The sequence below is a fragment of the Capronia coronata genome (assembly GCF_000585585.1).
Source record: "Capronia coronata CBS 617.96 chromosome Unknown acBCG-supercont1.11, whole genome shotgun sequence".
NCBI lineage: Eukaryota > Fungi > Ascomycota > Eurotiomycetes > Chaetothyriales > Herpotrichiellaceae > Capronia > Capronia coronata.
Genome location: NW_006912903.1, coordinates 232,059 through 255,099, shown reverse-complemented (window position 1 = coordinate 255,099; position 23,041 = coordinate 232,059). Strand labels below are relative to the sequence as shown.

The 23,041-nt window shown below is 52.3% G+C and overlaps 9 protein-coding genes across 9 annotated transcripts; 5 read left to right on the top strand and 4 right to left on the bottom strand.

Annotated features, from left to right (window-relative positions):
• Positions 1-1,043: 1,043 nt before the first annotated feature.
• On the top strand, positions 1,044-3,101 carry A1O1_08871 (serine palmitoyltransferase; the record flags this gene model as incomplete). Its single annotated transcript, XM_007729729.1, has 1 exon — positions 1,044-3,101. One exon carries the CDS (start codon positions 1,044-1,046, stop codon positions 3,099-3,101), a length of 2,058 nt encoding a protein of 685 aa, XP_007727919.1.
• A 2,099-nt stretch (positions 3,102-5,200) lies between these two features.
• Positions 5,201-7,096, top strand: A1O1_08870 (uncharacterized protein; the record flags this gene model as incomplete). Its single annotated transcript, XM_007729728.1, has 1 exon — positions 5,201-7,096. The coding sequence occupies one exon, from the start codon at positions 5,201-5,203 to the stop codon at positions 7,094-7,096; it is 1,896 nt and encodes a 631-aa protein (XP_007727918.1).
• A 352-nt stretch (positions 7,097-7,448) lies between these two features.
• A1O1_08869 (ATP-dependent RNA helicase dbp10) lies at positions 7,449-10,274 on the bottom strand (the record flags this gene model as incomplete). Its single annotated transcript, XM_007729727.1, has 1 exon — positions 7,449-10,274. One exon carries the CDS (start codon positions 10,272-10,274, stop codon positions 7,449-7,451), a length of 2,826 nt encoding a protein of 941 aa, XP_007727917.1.
• A 395-nt stretch (positions 10,275-10,669) lies between these two features.
• On the top strand, positions 10,670-11,633 carry A1O1_08868 (replication factor A2; the record flags this gene model as incomplete). Its single annotated transcript, XM_007729726.1, has 3 exons — positions 10,670-10,789; positions 10,842-10,952; positions 11,022-11,633. 3 exons carry the CDS (start codon positions 10,670-10,672, stop codon positions 11,631-11,633), a joined length of 843 nt encoding a protein of 280 aa, XP_007727916.1.
• A 613-nt stretch (positions 11,634-12,246) lies between these two features.
• On the bottom strand, positions 12,247-13,693 carry A1O1_08867 (uncharacterized protein; the record flags this gene model as incomplete). Its single annotated transcript, XM_007729725.1, has 3 exons — positions 12,247-12,362; positions 12,472-12,982; positions 13,040-13,693. The coding sequence occupies 3 exons, from the start codon at positions 13,691-13,693 to the stop codon at positions 12,247-12,249; spliced, it is 1,281 nt and encodes a 426-aa protein (XP_007727915.1).
• A 1,493-nt stretch (positions 13,694-15,186) lies between these two features.
• A1O1_08866 (NADH dehydrogenase (ubiquinone) Fe-S protein 7) lies at positions 15,187-15,636 on the top strand (the record flags this gene model as incomplete). Its single annotated transcript, XM_007729724.1, has 1 exon — positions 15,187-15,636. The coding sequence occupies exon 1, from the start codon at positions 15,271-15,273 to the stop codon at positions 15,634-15,636; it is 366 nt and encodes a 121-aa protein (XP_007727914.1). The 5' UTR covers positions 15,187-15,270.
• A 739-nt stretch (positions 15,637-16,375) lies between these two features.
• A1O1_08865 (uncharacterized protein) lies at positions 16,376-17,953 on the bottom strand (the record flags this gene model as incomplete). The annotated part of the gene is made up of 5 exons (XM_007729723.1): positions 16,376-16,574; positions 16,626-16,797; positions 16,847-17,030; positions 17,102-17,168; positions 17,226-17,953. 5 exons carry the CDS (start codon positions 17,951-17,953, stop codon positions 16,376-16,378), a joined length of 1,350 nt encoding a protein of 449 aa, XP_007727913.1.
• Positions 17,954-20,239: 2,286 nt separating this feature from the next.
• Positions 20,240-21,045, top strand: A1O1_08864 (uncharacterized protein; the record flags this gene model as incomplete). The annotated part of the gene is made up of 2 exons (XM_007729722.1): positions 20,240-20,785; positions 20,842-21,045. The coding sequence occupies 2 exons, from the start codon at positions 20,240-20,242 to the stop codon at positions 21,043-21,045; spliced, it is 750 nt and encodes a 249-aa protein (XP_007727912.1).
• A 434-nt stretch (positions 21,046-21,479) lies between these two features.
• Positions 21,480-22,613, bottom strand: A1O1_08863 (uncharacterized protein; the record flags this gene model as incomplete). The annotated part of the gene is made up of 1 exon (XM_007729721.1): positions 21,480-22,613. One exon carries the CDS (start codon positions 22,611-22,613, stop codon positions 21,480-21,482), a length of 1,134 nt encoding a protein of 377 aa, XP_007727911.1.
• Positions 22,614-23,041: the final 428 nt, after the last annotated feature.

Sequence of the window (23,041 nt, the reverse complement as noted above, 5' to 3'; positions counted from 1 at the left end):
CACAGCACAGCGTGCCATGCAGTGGTAAAGTACCGTAGTACAGGGGCATGGCTCCGTCTCGTTAAGCGGCCTAAGGAGCCCTAGGCTTTCCTAGTATCCCCCTGACAACCCCTCTTTAAGCACTTGCCGCCAATCGCATGGGTGACCACAGCCTCTAACAATGCCCCCCGAAATGAGGTTCTTCGGTTACGGCCGCCTATTGGAGCCACCGCAAGACCCAGAGCCAATTTCACGCTGAACAAACCTCGGTCTTTTTCTATTGTGTACTAGTAAGCCGCTGCCACTCAGTTTTCACCCCTGGAAGTCCACTACTGCTAAATACTACAGTACTTAGTAGTGAAAATCCGCAAAACTGGTGGTCCGCCGAATCATCCTGTCAGCATACTTCTAAATTGCTTCGTGTGCCGGGTCGCGTCCTCTTCGTGTGTCCGCTGCAGTGTGTGTACTTCTTCAGAGCGACTTGTCTCTCTATCTTCCTCTCCTTTCATCGCCATCACTCTTCCTTTGACCTTTGACCTTTGACCTCTCCGCAAAACCTCGCAACGATTTGTGGAAGAGGGTGCGGCTGAGCGCGGGCGGCTGCTGCAAGGGACACGCTCCTTCGATCCAACCAGAGCTTGCCCCGGATCAAAGCGGAATCCTCCTCTATCCGCTCAAACCGCCATCTTTCTTTTTCCCTTCGTCATACACAGAGTTCATATTCCTCCTCTTCGCGGTCCAATCCTGCCGACCCGAGTTTGTCGAGACTGGTGCGAGCAGCTCGATCCTCGATCCTCGATCCTCGATCCTCCACCCTACAAAAATCGACGTCTTTCCAGCTCCCTAGCAAGTTCCTCGCCCTCAACAACACCGGTGTCAGACCGTCGAGTGCCCTTTGTCTGCACCGCCACCGACGTTACGCGCACTTCCACGACAGAGACAGCTAGAAGAGACGAAAGAGGTGACAGGTTCCATAACCCGCGACTCACAAGACGTTGCCGGCGGCGATTGTGTCGAGGACTTTGTCTTCATACTCTTAATCACGTTGAATTATTCGTTTGGCCATGCCTCGTCGTGTGTCCAACGCCCCCCTAAGCAGTTCACCTCCGACCCCTTGGCCGTCCTTTTCGCCGACGGAAAAGGGCGGCAGCCTCGTTAGCAAAACTTCGCAGAAAGCTAGCAAGATCGCTCAATTCTTTTCCACGTCGCCAAAGACAAAAGAAGCACAATCAGCCGCAGCTGCGCTGCTCGCAGCAAGCAAAGCTCAAGAGCAGGCCTTTCTAGCTTCTGGGACTCCTATGCCTAGTGTACCATCGCTTTCATTACCGAGTATCTCCCTGTCGACCGCTCGTGCCGATTCAGCCAACATGGACGAACCACCCACCACTCTTTTTCAACCACCATCCCCGGCCGAGACCAGAAAAATGGCAAAACAACATGCCCAGTTTGGGCCACTGATTTCTCAGTCGCATCGGTACATGAGCAGACACCCTGGCGGCGAGTTTCCCGATCCTATCATGGACGAACCACCCTACTACTATCTCTTGACCACCTACATTTCTTATCTGATCCTTATCATATTTGGGCACGTCCGAGACTTCTTTGGTATGAGGCTCAAGGAGGACAACTACAGACACCTCAAAGCGCGGAATGGCTATGCTGCACTCAACAGTGACTTTGACAACTTTTATGTCCGTCGTCTGAAAATGCGCATCAATGATTGTTTCAACAGACCGACCACCGGCGTTCCGGGACGCTACATCACTTTATTGGATCGCACATCTGACGATGGCAATGTCCACTTCACCCTGACGGGAACGACCACCGAAACCCTGAACATGAGTTCTTACAACTATCTTGGCTTTGCGCAGTCCGAAGGTCCCTGTGCCGATTCCGTGGAGGAGGTAATTAAGAAGTACGGCCTGTCCACAAGCAGTGCCAGGAGTGAAGTTGGTACCTCCGAGCTTGCTGTGGAATGCGAGGAACTCGTTGCCGAATTTGTGGGAAAGCAATCCTCCATGGTCTTCTCCATGGGATTCGGTACCAACGCTGCAATCTTTCCGGCTCTTGTAGGGAAGGGCGATCTGATCATTTCTGATGAACTTAACCATGCTTCAATTCGGTTCGGGTCAAGACTCTCCGGTGCTATGATTGCCTCTTTCAAGCACAACGACATGGCCGAGCTGGAGACCAAACTTCGTGAGGCGATCTCCCAGGGCCAACCTCGGACCCATCGTCCCTGGAAGAAAATCCTGGTCGTGGTTGAAGGTCTTTACTCCATGGAGGGCACGATGTGCAACTTGCCAGGCCTGGTGAGACTGAAGAAACGATACAAGTTTAACCTTTTCGTCGACGAAGCTCATTCGATTGGTGCCCTGGGGCCCCGTGGAAGAGGTGTCTGCGATTACTTTGGCATTGATCCGTCGGAAGTGGACATCCTCATGGGAACACTCACAAAGTCCTTTGGCGCCAACGGCGGCTACGTTGCCGGCGACAAGGCTGCCATCGACAAGTTACGTCTTTCCAATGCGGGTACGGTATATGGCGAGACCCCCGCCCCGGCCGTACTGGCACAGATCATTGCCGCCCTCAAGCTCATGAACGGAGAACTGATCCCGGGGCAAGGCGAGGAACGTCTGCAGAGAATTGCGTTCAACTCGCGCTACCTGCGCCTCGGGTTGAAACGACTTGGGTTCATCGTTTATGGTCATGACGATTCACCTATCATTCCAGTGATGCTTTACAACCCGGCGAAAATGCCTGCTTTCTCTCATGAGATGCTCAAGCGCAAGATCTCAGTCGTCGTAGTGGGTTATCCGGCTACGCCGTTGATTTCGTCTCGTGCTCGGTTCTGTGTTTCGGCAGCCCACAACAAGGACGATCTCGACCGCCTCCTGGCCGCCTGCGACGAGATTGGAAATGTCCTCCAGCTGAAGTTCTCCAGTGGTATCGCCGGGGGTGCTCCTCCTCTAGCTGAAGGAATCAGTTGGGAAATGGAACAGAGCCGGAAACGATTGGAAAAGCATGACAAGGTTGCCAAGTCCCTTGTCCACATCCCTCGATGGAACTTGGAGGAAGTTCTTAAGCGCGGTGTCCAGGACGTCAAGGTTCCTTTACGATAGTGATCTCTGCCTGGTTTCCTTGTGCGACGCGACCTGCATCTATCTACCCAACATGGCGGGATTGGGATGTTGCGGCAGCTGTCCATGTCAAATGTCAACAGACGGAATACCCCGTACGAGGGTTGAGGCGCAGGACTCAGCGTAAATGGAGTTTGGGTATTCATGGGATATGGATTTTCAGAGGGCAAAGCAAGCACGCGTTCAAAGGGCATGGCACCTCGGTATACAGATACGAGGAGTTCTAAGGGTTACCTGCATCGAAACGGCCGGCTTGCTCAGGAGATTTCAACCATCAATATCTTGTAATGCACAACATGCGCACATTTTTACCCATGTTTCTCTTTTCCACTCCGGCTGATGGGGGGTGCGTTCGCCACTGCAATGCGTGATCTGGAAGTGAGGCGACGATCCCATACCTAGGCGGGCCCGTCCCGAAGCATGGCGAGACGAGGCGGGGCACGTTGTCGACAGCACCTTAAAGTTTGCCCCGTCGCTTGCGTGCAAAGCTTTTGCAAGTGAACCCAGCAAGGCTTCCACTCAAAAGCTAGCCATAATCGGTGCAGTGTCCCGTAGCACACATGGATCGCTTCATGCTGCTTGCTTGATCAGAAAAGAGATCTAGATCTAAGCCGTACAGGCTCAGGGACTCATCGACCTTACACAGGGCATCCCTCTTTATTCTTCGGCTCGCCTCTTCGTTTCTCGGCGATTGAGCACGGCCTAGACGATTCATCCAGTCGTATCTCAGGGCAACGAGTGCTCCATTACAGATTTTCCAATCACCTCCTGTTGACCGAAATAAATCTGCGCTTCTGAACATCTTCAACTCGTTGGTAAGCCATTCCCAAGCTCATTGCTCCTCATTGCCGCATACGGTTAGCTGTCAGGAGCGACCAGGAACATCGATCGATGGAGGCTATATTGAGTGGCTCGTGCACACTGCATGGGCTTAATTGGATGTTGGGACGGCAAGAGTAGTTTGCTGTGACCTTCACCGCTCTTATGCTCTCATCGTTGCCACTGAAGGCTCGGTCATGAGATCGAAGCAAGCACAGCTACGCGCGCGGGATAGAGGTGTCGATTTGAGACAGATGTGGTGCAACAGAGATGGAAATCTAGATTTGCCAGTCGGTGCGACCTGCGGTCTTGATGGGGGATGGCCGGGAGAGATGGGAGGAAACCGTGTAGTCACGTGAAGAGTACCGGCCGGCCTCTGGTCACGTGGTCGCCTGCGTTGCGTCTTCCACTAAAATCCACACCCTCCAGCTCCCATCCATCTCAATCCATCTCAATCATACAATCACAACAATGTCTTCTTCGCTTGTTTGCGGCTGGCGCGCCTACTGTCTTCTTGTTGCCCTGCGCCCGGCTGCATGACAACCTCCTGTGCCGAAGGTATGGCAGGCCACAAATCGAAATGTACTGTCTGTGATAAAGACGCCAAGGGAGTTGCCCATTTGCTCGACTGTTCAGTCCTCTTCCGCTACTGCATGCAGGGGCCAGGCGAGGCCATACCTTTGCCTCACCTTCCAACGAACGTTGATTGTCCTGTACACCGCCGTTTCATGCTCGACCCTGTCTTTACCTGTCCTTTTCCTCCGTTCTCTACATTCTCGGTCCCATGCCCCGCAACTGGGCGAGGCGCGCCCTGATCCTCCCTCCCCAAGGATTGGCCTCGCAGACCACTTTTCAGAATTGGCTGGCTGCCTGGGAGGCAACCGTCGTGGATCTGCTTTGGTAGGCGATTGATCAAGCCGGTCCCAGTGCTTTATAATACTGTAGGGCAACTATGACTCCGTTTCACTTTCAGCACACCATTTGCCCGCATGGGTTTCTTCTGAACTGACTAGATCCACGTTGGCAAAAGGCTTTTTGCGGGCTCACTGGCATATAGCTGGAAGGTCCCGGGCACGACATTGACATTTTGCATATGCAGCCCTACCCACCTGATCTCACTGACCTTTCCCATCTTTCTCTGCCCCACCAGCACCAAGCAGTTTTGTTACGCCTCTCCCTGCCTCTCACCTGTCGCAACGCAATCGCACGAGAAACAAACAGCATTTGGCTTGTCCAGTCTGATAGAGCGATTCTCCGGCTTGATGGAGCCTCCACCTCCTCCAGATCACCATTTCGCTCCCATCGACCCTCGCATACATCCTAGCCCCAGGGTGATGGACGAAGTGTTCGAGGCTTCAGCAGAGTACGAGGAGCGCAGGCCTGCCATCCACCAACGCATTTCTGAAATGTCTCTTCACGACGATATCCCAGAGCATCGTCCGCGAGCCGAGCACCGGAGATCGTTTGCTGTTCCAGCCATAACACAAGACTATTTATATTACCGGTTCATCAAGGATGGCGACGACTGGAGCTCAGCATACAAGACCAGCATATCCGCACCCATCGAGCAGATTGAGAAGAAAGCCAGGAAGCGTAATGGCGACGGCACAGTCTTGGATCAGATGACTCGCATGTCCCAGCTACGGCGGGACCAAATCGAAAGAGCGGTGCAGGACGCCAACACTCATGAGGCTGGTGATGCCCATTGGACGGTCGTCTACATTAATGCCAAGAAAGTTCTCGGAAGGAACCGCATCCTTGTCCCGGAAATGGACATTATTCTCGCGAGGACGAAGAAGTCCAAAGCACGTGTCAAGCCTCTCAGCGGCGTACTTGTGGATGTCGTTGATCGGAGAAAGTCGACAAGTCGAAACGACAAGAAATGTGCCGAGGACACCTATACTCAACCACGAAAAGATTCGGGATTGGTCTTGTTAGCAGACCCAATCGGCAATCTGCCACTATTTGACAATGACGGCAGGCCAAGGGACGAGCTTGGTGCGATTCACTTTGATAATGCCGGTCTACCTCCCCAAATTCCCCGAGAAAAGCCTCTGGGGGCGAAGCCTGAACGCAGAAAGGAAGACAAAGGGGGGAAACGTGACAAGAGTCAAAAGCGCAGCAAATCACGAGACAAGGGCCACGCACCCGACGATGGCATATTCGCTGTTGGTGATGGTGTTGACTTCGATGATGGCTTGGATGCCCCCGTTGAAGTCATGTTTGGCGAGGTTCCATCCGATAAGCGGGGCCGGACAGGAAAGTCCGCTCATGAGCATCCCGAAGTGGTTGGCGGAGAATTTTCCAGATCGTACTCTCGACGGCGAGCACAGGCTGAGGCTCGTGGTTTGTCACGCTCCAAGTCTCGGTCCCGTAGAGGCTCAGTGCATTTCCCAACTCAGAATGCCCAACAGTACTTGGATCCGGGCAGCTCATCATCTGAAGTGAGTGAGCCTAGTCATTACGGAAATGAATATGCAGAGAGTTCAAATACCTCGCTTAGCAGTCCAGGAGGCGTACCACGTCGAGGAAGTCTGGTTCACCCACAACCACGCCCTGACACAGTTTACAAGAAGCATCATCCAGGGCCGACTCGCTCCATGTCATATGCAGAAAGACCATATCATGGCGAACAACACATCATCACGCCAGCACGGTCTCACCGTAATTCTTTTGTCGCATATGAGCGGCCCAGTGAAAGAGCCAGATATGAACGCCCTCCGCGACCTGTGAGACAGGCAACCGACCCCATTTTGGAAGGGAGACGAATCCTGTATCATGAACCGCCTTTACCGGCCCGGTCTCAGGACGTTGTGGCTGTCCATCGCTTGAGTGATGTTCCGCTTGGTCGTTTCGTCTCCGCCGACTCCGGCATGCCCATCCTGCTCTATCCAGACGAGGAGCGCGACTCGTACTTCCATGACGATATTGACAGGCAGAGTCTGAGGGCCGAAAACTATCAACGTGAAAGGGTGCAGGAGGACTTTCTCAAGCAACGTGAGCGAGCAGCCCTGGACATTCGAGCAGAAGAAATACGGTCGTTGAGAAGGCAGCCGGAAATGGACTATTACGAGGACCGAGACAGGAGAGAACGGAGAGATTCACGTCCGATCTACTACGACCACACGACTGGACACTATTTTCGGTATTATGAATGAGGAGCTTGCAGGACCTGACAATCTACTGACCGGTTGTGGCCGCCGTCCTGTTATGCACCTGTTGTGCACGTTGTTGAACGAGTGATTGTCTCTGATAGTGTTTAAGTAAGTGTGCTTTCCATATACCCCCAAATGGGCTTCGAAGTACCATTGTGGGTCAGTGGATGTCCTTTGGAGGCACGACAGATGGTTCCAGTGCATGGACACTGTCGCTTGAGTTATCCATCTTTGATGGTTTGCATTGAGTTGCTGATATCCTTTCAAGTGTACACAAGTAACACGCAAGCAAGGATGCGATCAATCCCACTTATACCTATTTCTGACCTACACGATCTCCTCCCCCTTTATGCATTCAACTTCGACCCTTTCGTCTCACAGGCCGAGCATTCTTCTCCCGTCTCTTCTCCTTAGCCCGCCTCTCTTTGACCATATGATCGACCGATCTCAATTCCTTCTTGCTGCCCTGCATGCCCATGGCGGCTTCACGCTCTTTGGCCTTGGTGCTCTTCTGCTTCTGCTTCTCGTAATCCTCGCGTAACCTGTCAGGAGCTTTGGGCGCCTTCTGGGACTTGTGAAGAAACCGCTTGCCTCCCAGGCCTGCTGCTCCTCCATGACCGACAGACTCACCACCCGCTGCTCCAGACATAGCCACTGGCCCGTTCTTGCCTTCAGTCTCGCCGACGCGGGGGATCCTGCCGACGCGATTATCCTTCTTCCAGCGCTCGAAGCGGCCGCTGCGGAAACTCGCGGCGATCTTGACCCCCGACTCGCCCCGCACCAGGCGCTTGCCGTTGTTCTTGGAGCCGTCGTCGTCGTTGTCGCGCCGCACGTATTTCTTGTGTCGTTTGTCCCAGCGCATGATGGAGCGCGCCTCGCCGAACTTCTTGCCGGACTCGTCCATCGCCAGATCCATCGTCGCCGAGCGCGCCGCTTCCGCGAAGTTTGTGTTCGTGTTGCTGCCGGAGTGGACGCCGTAGGCGCGGTCGTCGGTCAGATTCGTCGATGTGGGCAGATAGGACATGAAGTTCTCCGGGTCGCGGAATGTGTTACTGGTGTCGTTGGCGTCGTTGCCGCCGCCACTGAGTCGGTTGGATTTTCGCTTCTTCGAGTGTGGTTCGGAAAAGGTGATCTCGAGATCCGACGAAGACGCTTCAGACATGGCGTCGTTGAAGTCTATCTCGTCGTCATTCCTGTCGTCGGCCTCTTCTGGTCTCTGCTTGGACGGAGGTTCGTCGTCGTTGTCGTTATCAGCTTCCTTTTGCACCTGCGCTGCGTCCATAGACTTCTGCTTTCGTGTCTGGAAGTTAGAACGGATCTTTCTGATGGCGTCGACGGCGTCTTCATTGTTCTTGCGGCCGCCGCGGCGAGCGCCGATTTCGAAAATCGATTCTTGAGGTCGGAAACCCCCTACCCGCGCAAGCATCTTGTCTCTTTCCGCCTCTAGGTCATCGGCCTGATCGTTGAACAGAGGGTGCAATTCCGACCACGACTGAGCGGAGACGAGCTGTTTCGCTCTTTTCGCGCTTTCTGCAGAGGCCGAGTTTCGGGTCCGTTGATACAGCTTCTCGCCTTTGTCTGCCACGGAGCGCAGGGCCGACAGATCCGTGTCGTTCTCAAGGGTCTTTGATACCCATTCGCAGCCTGTTTGCAAATCTTCTTGCCGAAAAGTGCCCACTACCACGTCCTGGGCGAAGTTGACATTGTCCTTGTTGGCTCGTCCAACTGATAATTTGCGGCCGAGGAAGAGCTGCAGGTCGAGCAGGTAAGGGGCATCCGCGTCACGAACCAGACTGTAACTCCATCCTTTCTGACCGGCTCTCGCCGTCCGGCCTACTCGATGGAGGTATATTTTGGGCTGCGAGGGGAAATCGTAGTTGATGACGTTGGCCAACACTGGAATATCGATGCCTCGCGCGGCAACATCGGTCACGACAAGAATATTTGTCTGGCCGGCGCGGAATGCCTGGACTTGGGTCTTGCGAGCTGTCTGGTCAAGAGAGCCATAGGCATATGATACGGCATATCCAGCCAGTCGGAGAAGTTGTGCGAGGTATTCGACATGATGCTTGGTTGCGGCAAAGACAATCGTTGAATAGGGGTCGGAGCCAGGAGCGCTGCCATCCTCCGTATCTTGTCTTTTCCTCTTCTTGCCTGATTGGCCTTTGTCGGTGGAGGTAGTAGATGAAATCAATTGGGATCTCGTAGGGACATTGATTATGTCTTGCAACAAATGCAGCAGGGCTCCCTCTTTTTCAGACGATTTCAAAGTGAAGAACGCACTTTGCAGATCAGGCGAGATCTTGCTGTCAGCGTCCAGACGGACCAGCACTGGCTCCTGTAGACCAGCACGGGCAAATTCAACAAGGGATTTTGGTAGTGTCGCGGAGAAAAGCAAGGTCTGTCTGGAAGCCGGCAACGCATGGAGAATCTCCGTCAACTGGGCGGCAAACCCCATTTCGAACAGCCGATCGGCCTCGTCGAAGACGACATATCTCATGCTCGAAAGATCCAGGTTCATCTCAACCTTCAAGTGAAGAAATCTTCCGGGCGTGGCGATGATGATGTCGGGATTATTGGCCATGGCTGAGAACTGCATCTCCAGGCTGTCTCCGCCCACAAGCAGGATAGATCTCAGGTCTGATCCCCGTCCAAGCTCTTTGACCACTTGTAGCGTCTGTAATGCCAGCTCTCGTGAGGGAGACAGGATCAGGGCTCGAGCTCCCACCCTGGCGCTGTGGACCTTCAGCTTTTCAATCATGGGTATAACAAAAGCCGCCGTCTTGCCGGATCCCGTTCGCGCCATTCCCACCACATCTTTGTCATTGAGAAGGAGAGGTATCGTCTTGCGTTGAATCGGTGTTGGGACAGAGAACCCCTTTCTTGTTATAGCTTTCAACAGATTGGCATTGAGACCCATGGCCTGAAAGCCACCGCCTTTCTTCACCGTTCGACCTTTGAGGTTGGCGCCCTTGCGATTCGCCGTGGCTTGTTGGGCGGCGATGATAGCCTCGTCATCAACGCCTGAGTCTTCCGCCATGACATCCAGATCGCCGTTTCGTAGACCCCCATCTTGGCCATCTGTATAAGATATGTCAAAGTCCGCATCGTCTCCGATCAGGGCGTTTCCGATGTCGAATTCATTTTCGGAGCGTGCAGGCGAGCCTGCTCTGCGGCCCATGGTACCGTTCGAGTGCTGCGATGCAGCGATTCAAAATAGTTTGGTGACCTGCTCCACGACCCTACCCATTCTGCGACTTGTTCAGAGAAAGCCGAGAATTTCTCTATGTCGCAGTGAAATTGCCTACTGGCAGAAAGCGGAAACCCGAACTGTCAAAAAGTCTCCAAAATTTTGTGTCACCGCCTTTTGCACATGGTCCAAATAGTCCACCGTATAATGATAGTGGGGCGAGGCGAGTGGAAAACACTTAACGCGTCTCTGATTTGGACGACGCGTCTGCCTCACTGCATGACACAAATATTCATCTCGCACTGCAGTGTTGAGGAACTACAGGCTTCAACTCTACACAATGGGTTCGTATGCCACAGATCTGCGTCTGAGGATTACTGCTAACTATGGTAGATTACGGATACAACAACCAGTACTCGACCTCGACCTCGTACGGTGCGAACGGTGCTGCAGATGGTGGCGGCTTTGTGGCAGGAGAGCCACAGAGCAGTCCGGCGGGCGGAAAAGTAGGTGGACAAGGATGGCCTGGAAGACATTCTGGCTGACTCTGTATGGTAGGGCGGCTATGGAAAAGACACAGTTCGTCCTGTCACGATTAAACAGATCCTCGATGCGCAGCAACCACATCCCGACGCAGATTTTCGAGCAGATGGAGAACCATTTGGTCAAGTGCGCAGCCCGCAGCCCGCAGCCTTGCAGGACGAGATGAATGAATTCAATATACTAACTTAATGTCAGGTAACGTTCATTGGCCAAATCAGAAGCATCAGCACTCAACCGACGAACATCACATACAAGGTCGACGACGGCACGGGGATCGTTGAAGTGAAGCAGTGGATTGACAGCGATGCGAACCCAGACAAGATGGACCTGGAATCGAGTAAGCCGAGACTAGTTGAAGATGGCTATTGTCGTGTCTGGGGGAAGTTAAAGGCGTTCAACAACAAACGGCATGTTGGAGCACATATCATCCGGCCCATCACCGACTACAACGAAATCAACTATCATCTACTCGAGGCCACCGCGGTACATCTGTTTTTCACAAGAGGGCCGCCAACTGCTCAAGCAAACGGCCAGAAAACCGGTGACACAAATGGCGCGGCTGTCTCACGGCAAGAGTTCACCAGCGCTACAGATGGTGCGCTTTCCAATGTCTCGCCTCTTGCCCGTCGGGTGTTCAATACTTTGAAAAACTCTGCACAAAGCAATGAAGGCCTGCACGTCCAGATGGTTGCTTCTCAGATGGGAATGCCTGTGAGTGAGGTCTACAAGGGCGCCGAAGAACTTTTGTCTCTTGGCATCATCTTCACAACGGTCGACGACAACACCTGGGCGGTTCTAGAGGCTTGAGCTGGGGTGGTATTGATCCAGTCTCCAGGTCTCCTTGACATAATGGCGCGGTTTAGGACAGGACAGAGCCAGCCTGCTATGACTTGTACATTACTACCACGATACGAGACATGGCTCTCTCAAACATGCCTAGAGGTTGCAGATGCTGAATGAAATGAATGAATGTCGAATCATGGCGATTAGCTGGATCGATTATCTGGCCAGTGTTCATTCTTGGTGGGCTTAAAACTAACTCTTCGGCCACTGCCGACGCGACCGGTACTCAAATTTGACTCCTCAAACACGGAATTCATCTGGGAGACTCCTTTTTGAACAATCAAGAGTTTGTAGCCGAGATCTTGCCGACCTTTTCTTGCTTTGGCGTTGTCCACATGAACATGGTCCTACACGGCAATGACCGAACCTGGTCTCATACTGATCAATGGCCACATTCCGTTCTGCGAAAGTCCACACTTCAGGAACCATACCTAGGTACTATCTATATTCTCCGTCGTCAGTCGGATACTATGCCAATGCCATAGTCACACTGCAGTTGACGTACCACTAATTCACTCCTGAATTACCAGGTCATGTTCAACTCCGTAATCCGCGCAGCGCGGAGCCCCATTGGTCTTTATCGGGTTGTCTTCTTCGTCCGTCCACTTGCACTTCTTACAAGAGATGGTGCACGCTGGTCCTGTATAGTTGCCACATCTTGCACAACCTCGAGAACAACATCGCCCCAGCTGCCTATCAATTGTCGCTGTAGTGTTGGCCGGATGCTGTTCCTGACAGCATGTCCAGAGAAGAAGACATCCCTCTGATTCTTCGGCCTTTTGAAGGCAATTCTCACACTTACCCTTTAGCGTGATGCGCTTCGAACTCAGTTTCCTAAGCTGCTCCTTGGATAACACCTCGGACGTCTCCTCTGGCATCTCCTTGGATATCTCCTCGATTATCTTGGCCGGATTGAGGTGAACGAGAGGCATACGCGACTTGTTCCCTGGAAAAGCACCCTTCCCCAGAGCTTGAGCTATCGGTACTACTGCTCCAGTGGCGCCGATTCCGATAGTTAAATGGGCAACGCAAAGTCCAAGCGCGGGTGTGACGGGATTTGGGATTGCAAGAGACGCAACAACTGTAAGAGCAACTGTAGTCACTCCTGCCGCGACCCCAACCACTGCGGCCGTCTTTTTACCCACGGATTTGGCCAAATCTTTCCACTCTCGCTCTCCGTGAATCTGTAAAAGGTATCCCGGATGTTCATCGATAGGGCAATGAATTGCTTCGACTTCGCGGTGGCAAGCATAGAAAGCACGCGGATCGCCGGATTGCAGGCAGCGTTGACATTTCATTGTTTGATTGATCCACTATGCCAAAGGTAAGCTTGTGCCCGGTCTACGGGAATTGAGATTCGTTCGACTCACCTTGATTGACGCCGTGGCCTCGAAGCTGCCGGAGGATAGTAGAGCCCCAGCATGAGTTGGGTTTCCGCGGACTGCAAGACGTTCATCTTGCTCAATAACAACGACTCCGTCTCCGAATCCAGTGAGGCCTGCAGCCTTCCTCGATATGAAGACCTGTACACCATGCAGTTTTTTGTGGTTATTACCACCGATCACATGGGAGACAGCTGTTTGAGCGCCTTCAACCCCATAGTCGCCTCTGAGAATGACCACGACGTGATCCCAGATACAGAAGCCATGTCCATTGTCCTCGGGCTTGGCTAGCTTGTTGATGAATGCCGCTTCTTCCCGTAGCCCTTCCTCTGCCTTGCAGGTACCGACGAACCAGAATACACCGCTGAATTTAGTGATCTGTTTGTTTTGGAAGGCAAGAATCAACTTGTTCGCGTGGGATACGTTTGTGTGATCTTCACTATGGACCGCCGAAGAGTCTCTGGAGTTGCCAAAAGGCTTTGTATCGAGTGTTCGGGTATCGCCGAATCCAGGGGTATCCACGAGGTACACAGGCTTCTTGTGCCCGAAATCAAGTTGAGTTTTGTAGAATTTGACCGCGGACGTGATGGAATCGCCGGTGTTGATATGGACAAGCTCGGATTTTGGAACATCGCCGCCCATGGCACGAATAAAGGTACTCTTCCCTGTGCCCGTCCTCCCCAGGCACACGAAAATCCGATGGTTGGCTTCCATCAGAACAACAGCTCGAAACAAGTTGTTCAAGGAGAAAGAAAAGAATAGAGGTACAGCCTCAGGAGAAGACAAAACGCTTGTCCCAACGTCCAGCCTTTAATGCCAATTCAGTCAACCATCCCCATGGCGTGGCATGGAAAGCATGTGAAAAAGAGGCCAGGCCTGGACCTTGTTCAGCGCCCGGTTGCGCCACGTTTTGGCGGTGAGATATGGGATACGAACGAAAGACCCCCATGATTGGTTTTGTCCTGTGTGATAGACTGGCATATCCATCCAGCCAGCCAGCCACCGGTTAAGTCCAGCCAACATTTCCGCTGCTGCTTCAGCCAGCCTCAGGCCAGGCCTGCATCTGATCTCTCGAATAATGCGAGGGACTTCAGTACAATGTACTAATGGCAGTTTGGCGGTGTGAATGGTCCAGTTCCTTGCTGATCCTATGCCTGTTTGTTGACTGATGTTGGTACTTCTTGTTTCCCTTCTTCTGGACAGCGTATCTTCCTAACTTATGAACCATGGATATTTCGACCAGCGAGGACTCGAATTGGCCTGGTCCTTGAAGTGTTACCAAGTGTGCCGTAGACGGTAAAGTGCTATGGACTCTTGGAGCTTCAGGTGCCGACGATGTTAGATACCGAGCGTGTCGTCCACCTGGACGGTTGACCGTGGACCTGGACTCCTCCAGCGAAGATGGAATCAAACTGGCCTCAAGGCAGGCCGTCAAGAACTATAGGCAATGGGGCCACGCCATCCGGTGAGGAGCAAGTTGTTGGATGACTGAGAAAGGGCATCCACTTCCAAGGTCGCCGATATGGACCCACCATATCGCCGACGTGAGAACCGATGAGGTGCACCCATCACCTATTACTGTTCAGGTTGTCAGGATGTCTTCTCGTTCTTCCTTCATTGTTTCGCTCTCAAAACCGTGCTTGTTCTTTCTTTTTTTCTCTTGAACCATTTGTGGCTGACACATGAACACTGACATCTCCTGAGAAAGGATATCTGAGGTCCAGTTTTCGAGGCATCGGTGGGAAAGAAAGACCCATTCCGGCGGTCAACACACTCTTTGGCAGGCAAAATGCTTCGACGTGTGAAAAGCTCCTGTCTTGATTCTCAACGGTCACGTCGACCGCATTCACTGGCGATGAGACCACCTCCATTCCGAAAACCCACCATATACCCAGTTTCCGCCGTCCGAGCATTGCAGACTTCAGCCAACACTGCACCCTCTTCACAATCTGCCCTTTCAGGGCGAGAGAAATGGAAGGCACACTCGACTGCAAGGTTCTCGCCTCCGGAGACAGGGCAAGAAGCAAAGCTGCAATACGTTCTGTAAGCCTTTCCACCCCAATTCTCCAAACAGCAGACGCTTGTTGCCCCCGAGATCCAACAGACTTGAAACTAACCTCGATGGAAAATCAAGTACCAAGACCGACCAGCTCGTCAATTGGGCTCGTAAGGGCTCTCTTTGGCCCCTCACATTCGCACTGGCCTGCTGTGGTATAGAAATGATGCACACTTCCATGCCACGATACGACCAAGATCGGTTGGGGATCATCTTTCGGGCATCTCCCCGTCAGGCAGATGTGATGATAGTGGCAGGGACCGTGACAAACAAGATGGCTCCGGCGTTGCGACAGCTGTATGATCAGATGCCGGATCCCAAATGGGTGATTTCAATGGGAAGCTGCGCAAATGGTGGTGGCTACTACCATTACAGCTATAGTGTCGTGAGGGGGGTGGATAGGGTTGTGCCCGTGGATATCTATGTACCGGGTTGTCCGCCCACCGCGGAAGCTTTGCTGCAAGGTATCTTTCTTCTGCAGAAGAAGATAGCACAGACCAGGGTGACAAGAATGTGGTATCGGAAATAGATCGGCCGAGCAGCGTCTGAGTTATACTCCTTCCTAGTCGCTGAATAAGACAGGTGCAGAGATAGTTCGTTTACCACATGAGCGTATCCACGATGGCATGTCCTATGTGGGAGTATGGCCCGGGGTTTGCGTTCTGTTTGATCTTCCGACGAAAAGTAAGCCAAGAAGGAATCAAAGCACTGTATAAAGGCGAGTCATGGGCGAAAGATTCCATATCCAACAGCGGGGAAAGTTTTATTGGTGAGAGACAGCATTTAGGCTCGTGTCGAAGTAATTCAACTCAGGGGGGCTTGGTCCCGATTCCCGAAGGTTATGTTGACAGGACTATGGCCAATCCAAGTCCAAGATGTCGCTGGAAATATCCAAACCAGCGTCTTCGAGCAAGCTGCTAAATGGAAGCATAGACCTCATTGCATGGGAATCGTTGACAGTGTGAGACGACTGGCGTGGTCCGTGATTGTTGACTGGCGGGTTCGATCCAGTTTCTGCGGTAGTATGGGAAGGACTGGATGGTAAACTGCGCGATTCTGCTGGTGTAATACCAGTCTCTCGGTCGAAAAGACTGATGAAAAGCCGCTGGACCCACGTTACAACAGGCCAACTCTTTTGCAATTCGTCCATGATCAGCATACACGAATGAGCTCGTTGCTTCGAAATCGCTTTGACATGTGAATTTCCTCCGCGAAGATTAACGACATGGACCATCAGGGCCGAGATTGTGGCTGGCACCCTGAGACAGTCAGCATCTACGGTATTTGAGGATGGAATTGTGTTGGGACTTTGCATACACAAATATAGGGAACGTATCAAGGAGGTCGAAGGCGTGGATATCTTCCAGAGATCTGGTGATGGTGGCGGCTGCAATAAACTGAGCTGTACCGACACCAAAGTGACTCGTGGTTTCGGCTTGTGGCCGAGGAAGGGCGATTTGAAACGTACTGGAATATGTCCATCAGCAGCAACGTCACGTTTGACTAGAGCAATCATACTTGTAGCACAAATGGAGCAAGAGCCACCACGGATCCTCGGGCGTCACACGATGGAGACTGCGGTAACGTAACTCGGGTGGGAGAGACGCCTCCCAGAGAGAGGCGTCTTGCCAAAGCGTATCGGCATGTTGCCAGGAGCCGCTCGCATCTTGGCTATCGAGATATCTGCTCACTATGGAAGGTCAACAAACATACCTAAGAACAATGAGATGCAATGGTACCTTTAAGGTTCAAACTGGTGAAGTGAATCAAGTAGGCAATACTTGTCGAGCTCACGACCTCCGAGGGCGAATCCATCAAAGTCGTGTCTACAAAGTCGTCCTCCGACAATGGTGGGACGTTGCAAAATGATTCGTGAAGATGACGTGGCTTTTTTAGGACAGCAGCCGTATAAGTGTCGTTGGTCTCAAATGGAAGGTCAGTCCGTGTATCTACATTCGACGTTCATGAGACACCGGTCACAGAGAATAACTCACAAATATGACCCACCATAGGCGTCGCCGGACCCTTCGTACATTGGGACTGAGGTTGACGTATGACTCACTAGATAATAACCTATCAGCCAGGGGAAGTTCATCAGCGATAAGTAGGAGCACGAACGCTTTGTGCATCCGCAACGATTCTGCCAGGACCGCGGCAACGCCCAACCAATACAATGAGCTTTTCGGCTCTGTCAAACCTCCCCACCAGTGCGACATCAGAACGAGAGCCTGTAGGGTGGTGATGGAATCCTGTTCATAGTTTGCATCGTAGAGGGCTTTAGCCCTTAGGTAGAAAGTGACGTTCGCAATATACCGGCTTTTGAAACCAGCAGCCTTGTATAAACATTCGGGAACATGCGACACGCCCACAAGAAATATGGCATTCAGCAACAGAGGTGAAAGCTGATCAGACTTGTATGACTCGAGGACTGTTGAGCGACATAAAATCGGATGCACTGGATGCACATATCTGAAGAAGGATTGCAGTAGCGCGTCGCTGAATTCGTCAGAGGGTTTCACAAAGGCTCCCATTTTTTGAAGTTCCTCGAAGTCTTTTTGACGGCCTTTTTGTAGAAACTGCTGCGTGTCTAGGTCCAAGCCTTTGGCCGCGAAGCGATGGAGCTTCTCATTCCATGACTGATAATCGGCATTACTGCCGAGCGCATCATTGTTGGAAGTCAAGTTGACCGAATCTGGAGAAGTAGCCACTCGACCTCTGACGCTTCCAGCTTCATAACCTTGGCCTTTGGACACAGGCTCGAGTGATGGACTTCGCACATTATCGTAAAGGTCATTCGATGATTGCTCAAGGTTGTGATAAGGGTTCGTCAAAGGGGGCACTTTCATTGACCCAGGCAATTCGCTGTTCAAGTCCGTCGATTGAGCTAGAGGTGCATCCAGCAATGGTCTTGGGTGTCTACTGACGGCATCAGCGTCCTCGGATCGAAAATCACATCAGGCAGTAAGGTAGCAGCTGACTTTCCACGTCGTGAGACAATGAGTTCGCAGTTCACTGCAGCTCGCCGACAAACCGAACATGGCGCGCCATCAATGCGATCTCGCATTTGACCCGTCGCGAGTGGCATAGCTTGCAGGCTAGCTTTGTCCGGGCGGTTGCTCGCGAAGTCCGTGAGGCATTCTCCATCATTGCCTGTAACAAGACGACGATCCAAGGCCTTCTATATCGGGGTCGTATATGCCCGTTGTAGCGGGCCTGAATTGTATATCTTGACTCCGAGTCCCAGGTGATTCGTAGCCAAGGCCCACACCTGGCCGCTTCGAGCTTGCCAAAGCTACTACTAGTACTAGTACGAGTACGCTATCGCTGATGAGTGACGAGCTTTGATGACCAAGGGTACTTTCGCAACAAGACGAATCAAGTCAGCACGGAGTATTTCATGTGTGATGCCGCCAGTCTCGTGGAAGGCAGGTCGGCCGAAGTCGCGGGATGAGGACGTGCAGTGGAGAACCATAACGTGACCTGCCATTGGCCGGAATGATTAGAGTGATTATGGATGAATCCACTAGTACTTACCAACTTACTAGTAGTACTCAACACCCACGCCGTTAACCTCTATCTTTGAATAACTGCATTTCTAGAGCACTTGTTCGCGTTTTAATATGGGCGGCCAGGTGAAAGTTGAGTACTCGATATGTTTAGTATGAATGTTTGACTGTGAACTCTCTCTCTGTTCCTGTTCAAGTCAAATGATAGCAAAGGAAACTGTTTCCGCAGATTGTGCCTGTGATCTGCTCGACCCACTTACATCGCTGCAGCGATACTAGTAGTCGGTCCTATCGTAAGGACGACCCCTCACTGACATGCAGCTTCGGCATGGCATAATGTGACACTGATACGTTTCTGCCTCAAGTCACAGCGCCCTCATTAGGCGGTATAATATTCGAGGTTTCTCCCACTGTCGTCCCATCGATACTGCCTCACACCAACTCTCAAGATGATCCACGAACTTCTGTTCTTTCGTCACAAGACAACGATGACTGAACAAGGACCACTTCAACCCTTTTTAGACCGTTGCACGTGACTGTGATAACCAAGGGGGGTCTCCACGTGACGATAAAGGGATGATCGACGCGCGATAAGCCGAAGCCTCGATTAAACCAATGAGCGTCGATTGCGCCAAACTCTCGCGGCACTTCCAGTTCGCTAATCAGGAATCCGCAATTGGGGCTATTCCCGGGTAAGCATCTCGACGCGGCGGCTCCTTTGCAAACAAGATCAACTTCTTTCTCCTCCTGTTCCTCCTCCTCGTGTCGCTTTCTTGTTGGTCTTGGTGGAGCAGACGCAACGCAATCTGTAACCACGACCGGCGTCCTAAGTAACCAGACTTGGCTACCTAGAGAACGACTCGTCACACCCGGGCTGAGGTGATGCCAACTAATGCAATGCTATCAATAGCGTGGGGAATCATCTCTGCATCCCATCCTTCCGATTGATTGACTGCTGACACTGACTTACGCCCTGCCTGCTGTCTTCCGACCTTGACAATCAGTACCATATCATCTTTGCCAGATCTTGTTTCCTCTGACTGATCGATAAAGCTACTTACTCTTCACGCCGGACAGCCGCTCGTCTTGTCTTCCTTTCCATTCCAAGCCGCGAAGTATTGCACCCGAAAAATTGCAGTCACTGTGAATTCGACGACTCTAGTCTTGTATCGACCGAAGCCTTGACAGCCGCTGGGCACCAGGAGCCCTGCCATCACCAGCAGTGCCACAAAGTCCAAGAACGTTGTACAACGAGAACATCAGGGCAAACAACTTGTACCGACCACGGTTGCAAACACTTTCTTCCTTTTCTCAAACCATAACCCCCCAAACGATCGAACTCTGATGTCGGTTGATCTACGTGCGTCTCGTACTTGCTTGCGCTTTCCATCTCGAGTCGTCACCGTCTCGAGAGCTCAGCTTTCTTCAGTTCATACTGGAGATCTTACCAGACCCATTGATAGAGGTTGATCCAGGCAAATTCAAACAGTAGGTGGCCCGCCGTTGTTTGACTCGGGCGACTAAAGCACAGAAAAGGGCAAAAAGAAGCAGAATTAGAAACTGCTCCACGACCAGACATCCAATATGGTTCTTCCTAGTGCTGCCGTTCCAGTCTTGGACGCCACCATGATCCACGAGAAACGAAGTTCGATCGATAAACTTGCCTCGACCACCCCCAACAAGGACGGCGTGCGTATCGTTGCACCCCACGAGTACAAGGAGGCTGCTGCGTGTCTTGCAGAGGCATTCCGCCTCGACAACGTGGTGCGTTATGCGATTGATACCCCCGACCAGACGCACCTCTCCGAAGAGGAACGCTTTGACTTGCACCGAGCCGCCATGGAGTATGTCACCTACGCCCACTGTCTTCAGGGTCTGGTGTTGACCGTTGGGGACAACTATGATTGCGTTGCGTTGTGGTTGCCACCTGGCAAGAACATTGACGATTGGTACACCTTGCTCCGGAGCGGTATGTGGCGTCTCAGCTATAGATTGTCCAAGGAGGGGAAGATCCGATTCTTCGAAGAGTTCTTGCCATTGTTGCACTATACCAAGCAGGAGATTCTGGGTGATAGAGATGACCAGTCTTGGTATCTCAACTACATCGGGACCAAGCCTGAGGCCCGCGGGAAGGGCTATGGACGCAAGTTGATCGAATCCGTCACAAAGATGGTGAGTCCCTGCACGAATACCCTCTCTTGAGTACTGCCTAACCATGGTCGTTATAGGCTGATGCGGATGGCGTCCCCTGTTATCTGGAAAGCTCCCATGACATCAACATCATCATCTACGGTAAGATGGGCTTTGAGCTAAGGAAACACATCTATCTGCAGAGAGCTCCAGGCAAGCAGCTTCGCATGGACGTCATGGTCAGGGAGCCGGTCGTGACGCGGGAGAAGGATACCAATGCTGCAACCGTGAAGCCTGCTTGAAGAAGCCATCGTGGCTGAATCAGGCCTTTAGGGCAGACTGGCAACGAGAGTGGGAGTGAAGAGGTGCAGGGAGAGGACGTCGGGTTGGAAAGCTAAGACCGTAGGCGGCTAGAGTTGTGGAGTGGTAGCAGATATGGAAAGATTTGGTCTCCTTGAATTCTCCATCTCATGTACTGATTAAGTTGCTGTTCAACCAGGCACTCGGATGACTAACTAAACGCGGGTCATAGATAATGTACTAGAAGTACGTAGTAGTAGCTCTGAGTTACCATATAAATGAATGACATTCAACCATTAGTTGTTATGTCTAAAGGGGTGATGAGAGAAGTATGAAGCATCAGCCAACCGTGAGCTGCGTCCTTTCGTACTGTGCTGCTGTGCATTGAGGCCAAACAGGCTCCCCGAAAAGAAAAGCATACTCAACGCAACAGTGGTTATTTCTTGCCGTTTCGAGTCTGTCGAGTCTGTCGAGGATTGGGAGCCGGCGCTGGAATGGTCTTCGATTTCGTCGATGCGACTCTCTTCGCGCGGCTGCTTGCAGTGGATTTGAGAGGTCCTGCCTCCCCATTGTAATCGTCCTTCTCGGCCTTCCTTTTCCTGCTTCGACTTGAATTCAATCCATTCAACGCCGGTGTTTTCACCGGTGCAGTTCGGTTCTCGTCTGCTTCTTCCACAGAGGGCGTTTTGTCGGTGGCCTTTCCAGTAGATTGCCCTGTGTGAGTAGACCCGGTCTGGGTGTCTTCCGACTCAATTACCTCCGCTGAGCTCGTGCGTGGCGGCGACGGAACATCTGGTTTGATCCGACGGCGTTTTCGAGGGAGCTCGTCCCCACTAACTCCTTCCGACCCAACAGGGAGAACGTTGCTGCGAGACTCCTCCAGAGAAACCTCCTCCATCTCATTCTGCAGGTCATCTTCTTCGTCCTGCGAGCCCTCGTCGGATACCGCCTCTTGAGGCTCTCGTTCCTGTGCAATAGGCGGTCCTTGGACGTTCTTCAACCCCATATCCTCCAAGCTCATATCTTTGGCCCAGGACTCATCGTCATTCATGTTGGATTTGTTCCGATGCCAACCGTTGTCAGTAATGGCAAATGCTTCCTTCCAATTCTTCATCAAAGCCACCCTACTTTCCTGGCCTGCCTTGTAAGGCGGCGGACCCCGCGCAGTTGGCTTTGCCCAAACCGTGCCTCTGATGCACCGCGTTATCAAGTCTGCATCTTCAGCATCCGGGGATGGCTTCTCTGTTGCTTCGGCCAGTTTCCTCTTCTTCCCTCGTTTCGCCCGTTGGTTCTCATCATTTGTCCGTTTGAATGGATTCTTGGGGGGACTTCCGACTTGAGGATTCGCCTTCAGCAATACAGGATCGTCGTCCATGTAATCGTCCGAATAGTATTCCCAATCGCTGAAGTAGTCCTGAAGTTCTGATCCTGCAATCTCCCCTTCCCAGACGGGACTGTGGACGGCATGCTCGGCAAGGTCGTCGGCCAGCTCTGGCGCTGGATCGGCGTCGTACAGGAGATCTTCGAAGTCATCGTAGGGTGAGTATGCATAGTCCTCGAAGTCGGACATGTTGCGGGCTTGGGATCATGAGCACATTCTCCGGGGCCTGAAGAGTCTCTGGCAGGAGGTGGTGGAGGGAACAGAGGGACGTAAGTGACCGAAGATGCGTTGGCGATAATGTCGTGAGTCGTCTTTGTCAAAATATCCACAAGCGCCAACGTCAGTTGTGTTAGTTTGCACTCGTGCTGCGAACCGAAGCTTCAATAATGTCTATTCTGTGCCCTCAACCCACGAGCATCGCAGGTTTGTTGGTGGTGGGAGTGGTACGAGTGTGACAACGTCGGGCTGAAAGATGTGTTTTCCGCTGCTCCATTCAACGCGTCCCATCCCGAATCACAATGGCAGCACGTTCCCCCGCATTCTTGTCCTTGCCGACACCATGCGATGACAACCGAGAGTCCGGGGAATCAACTGCCCTCGATAAGTACCTACCTACA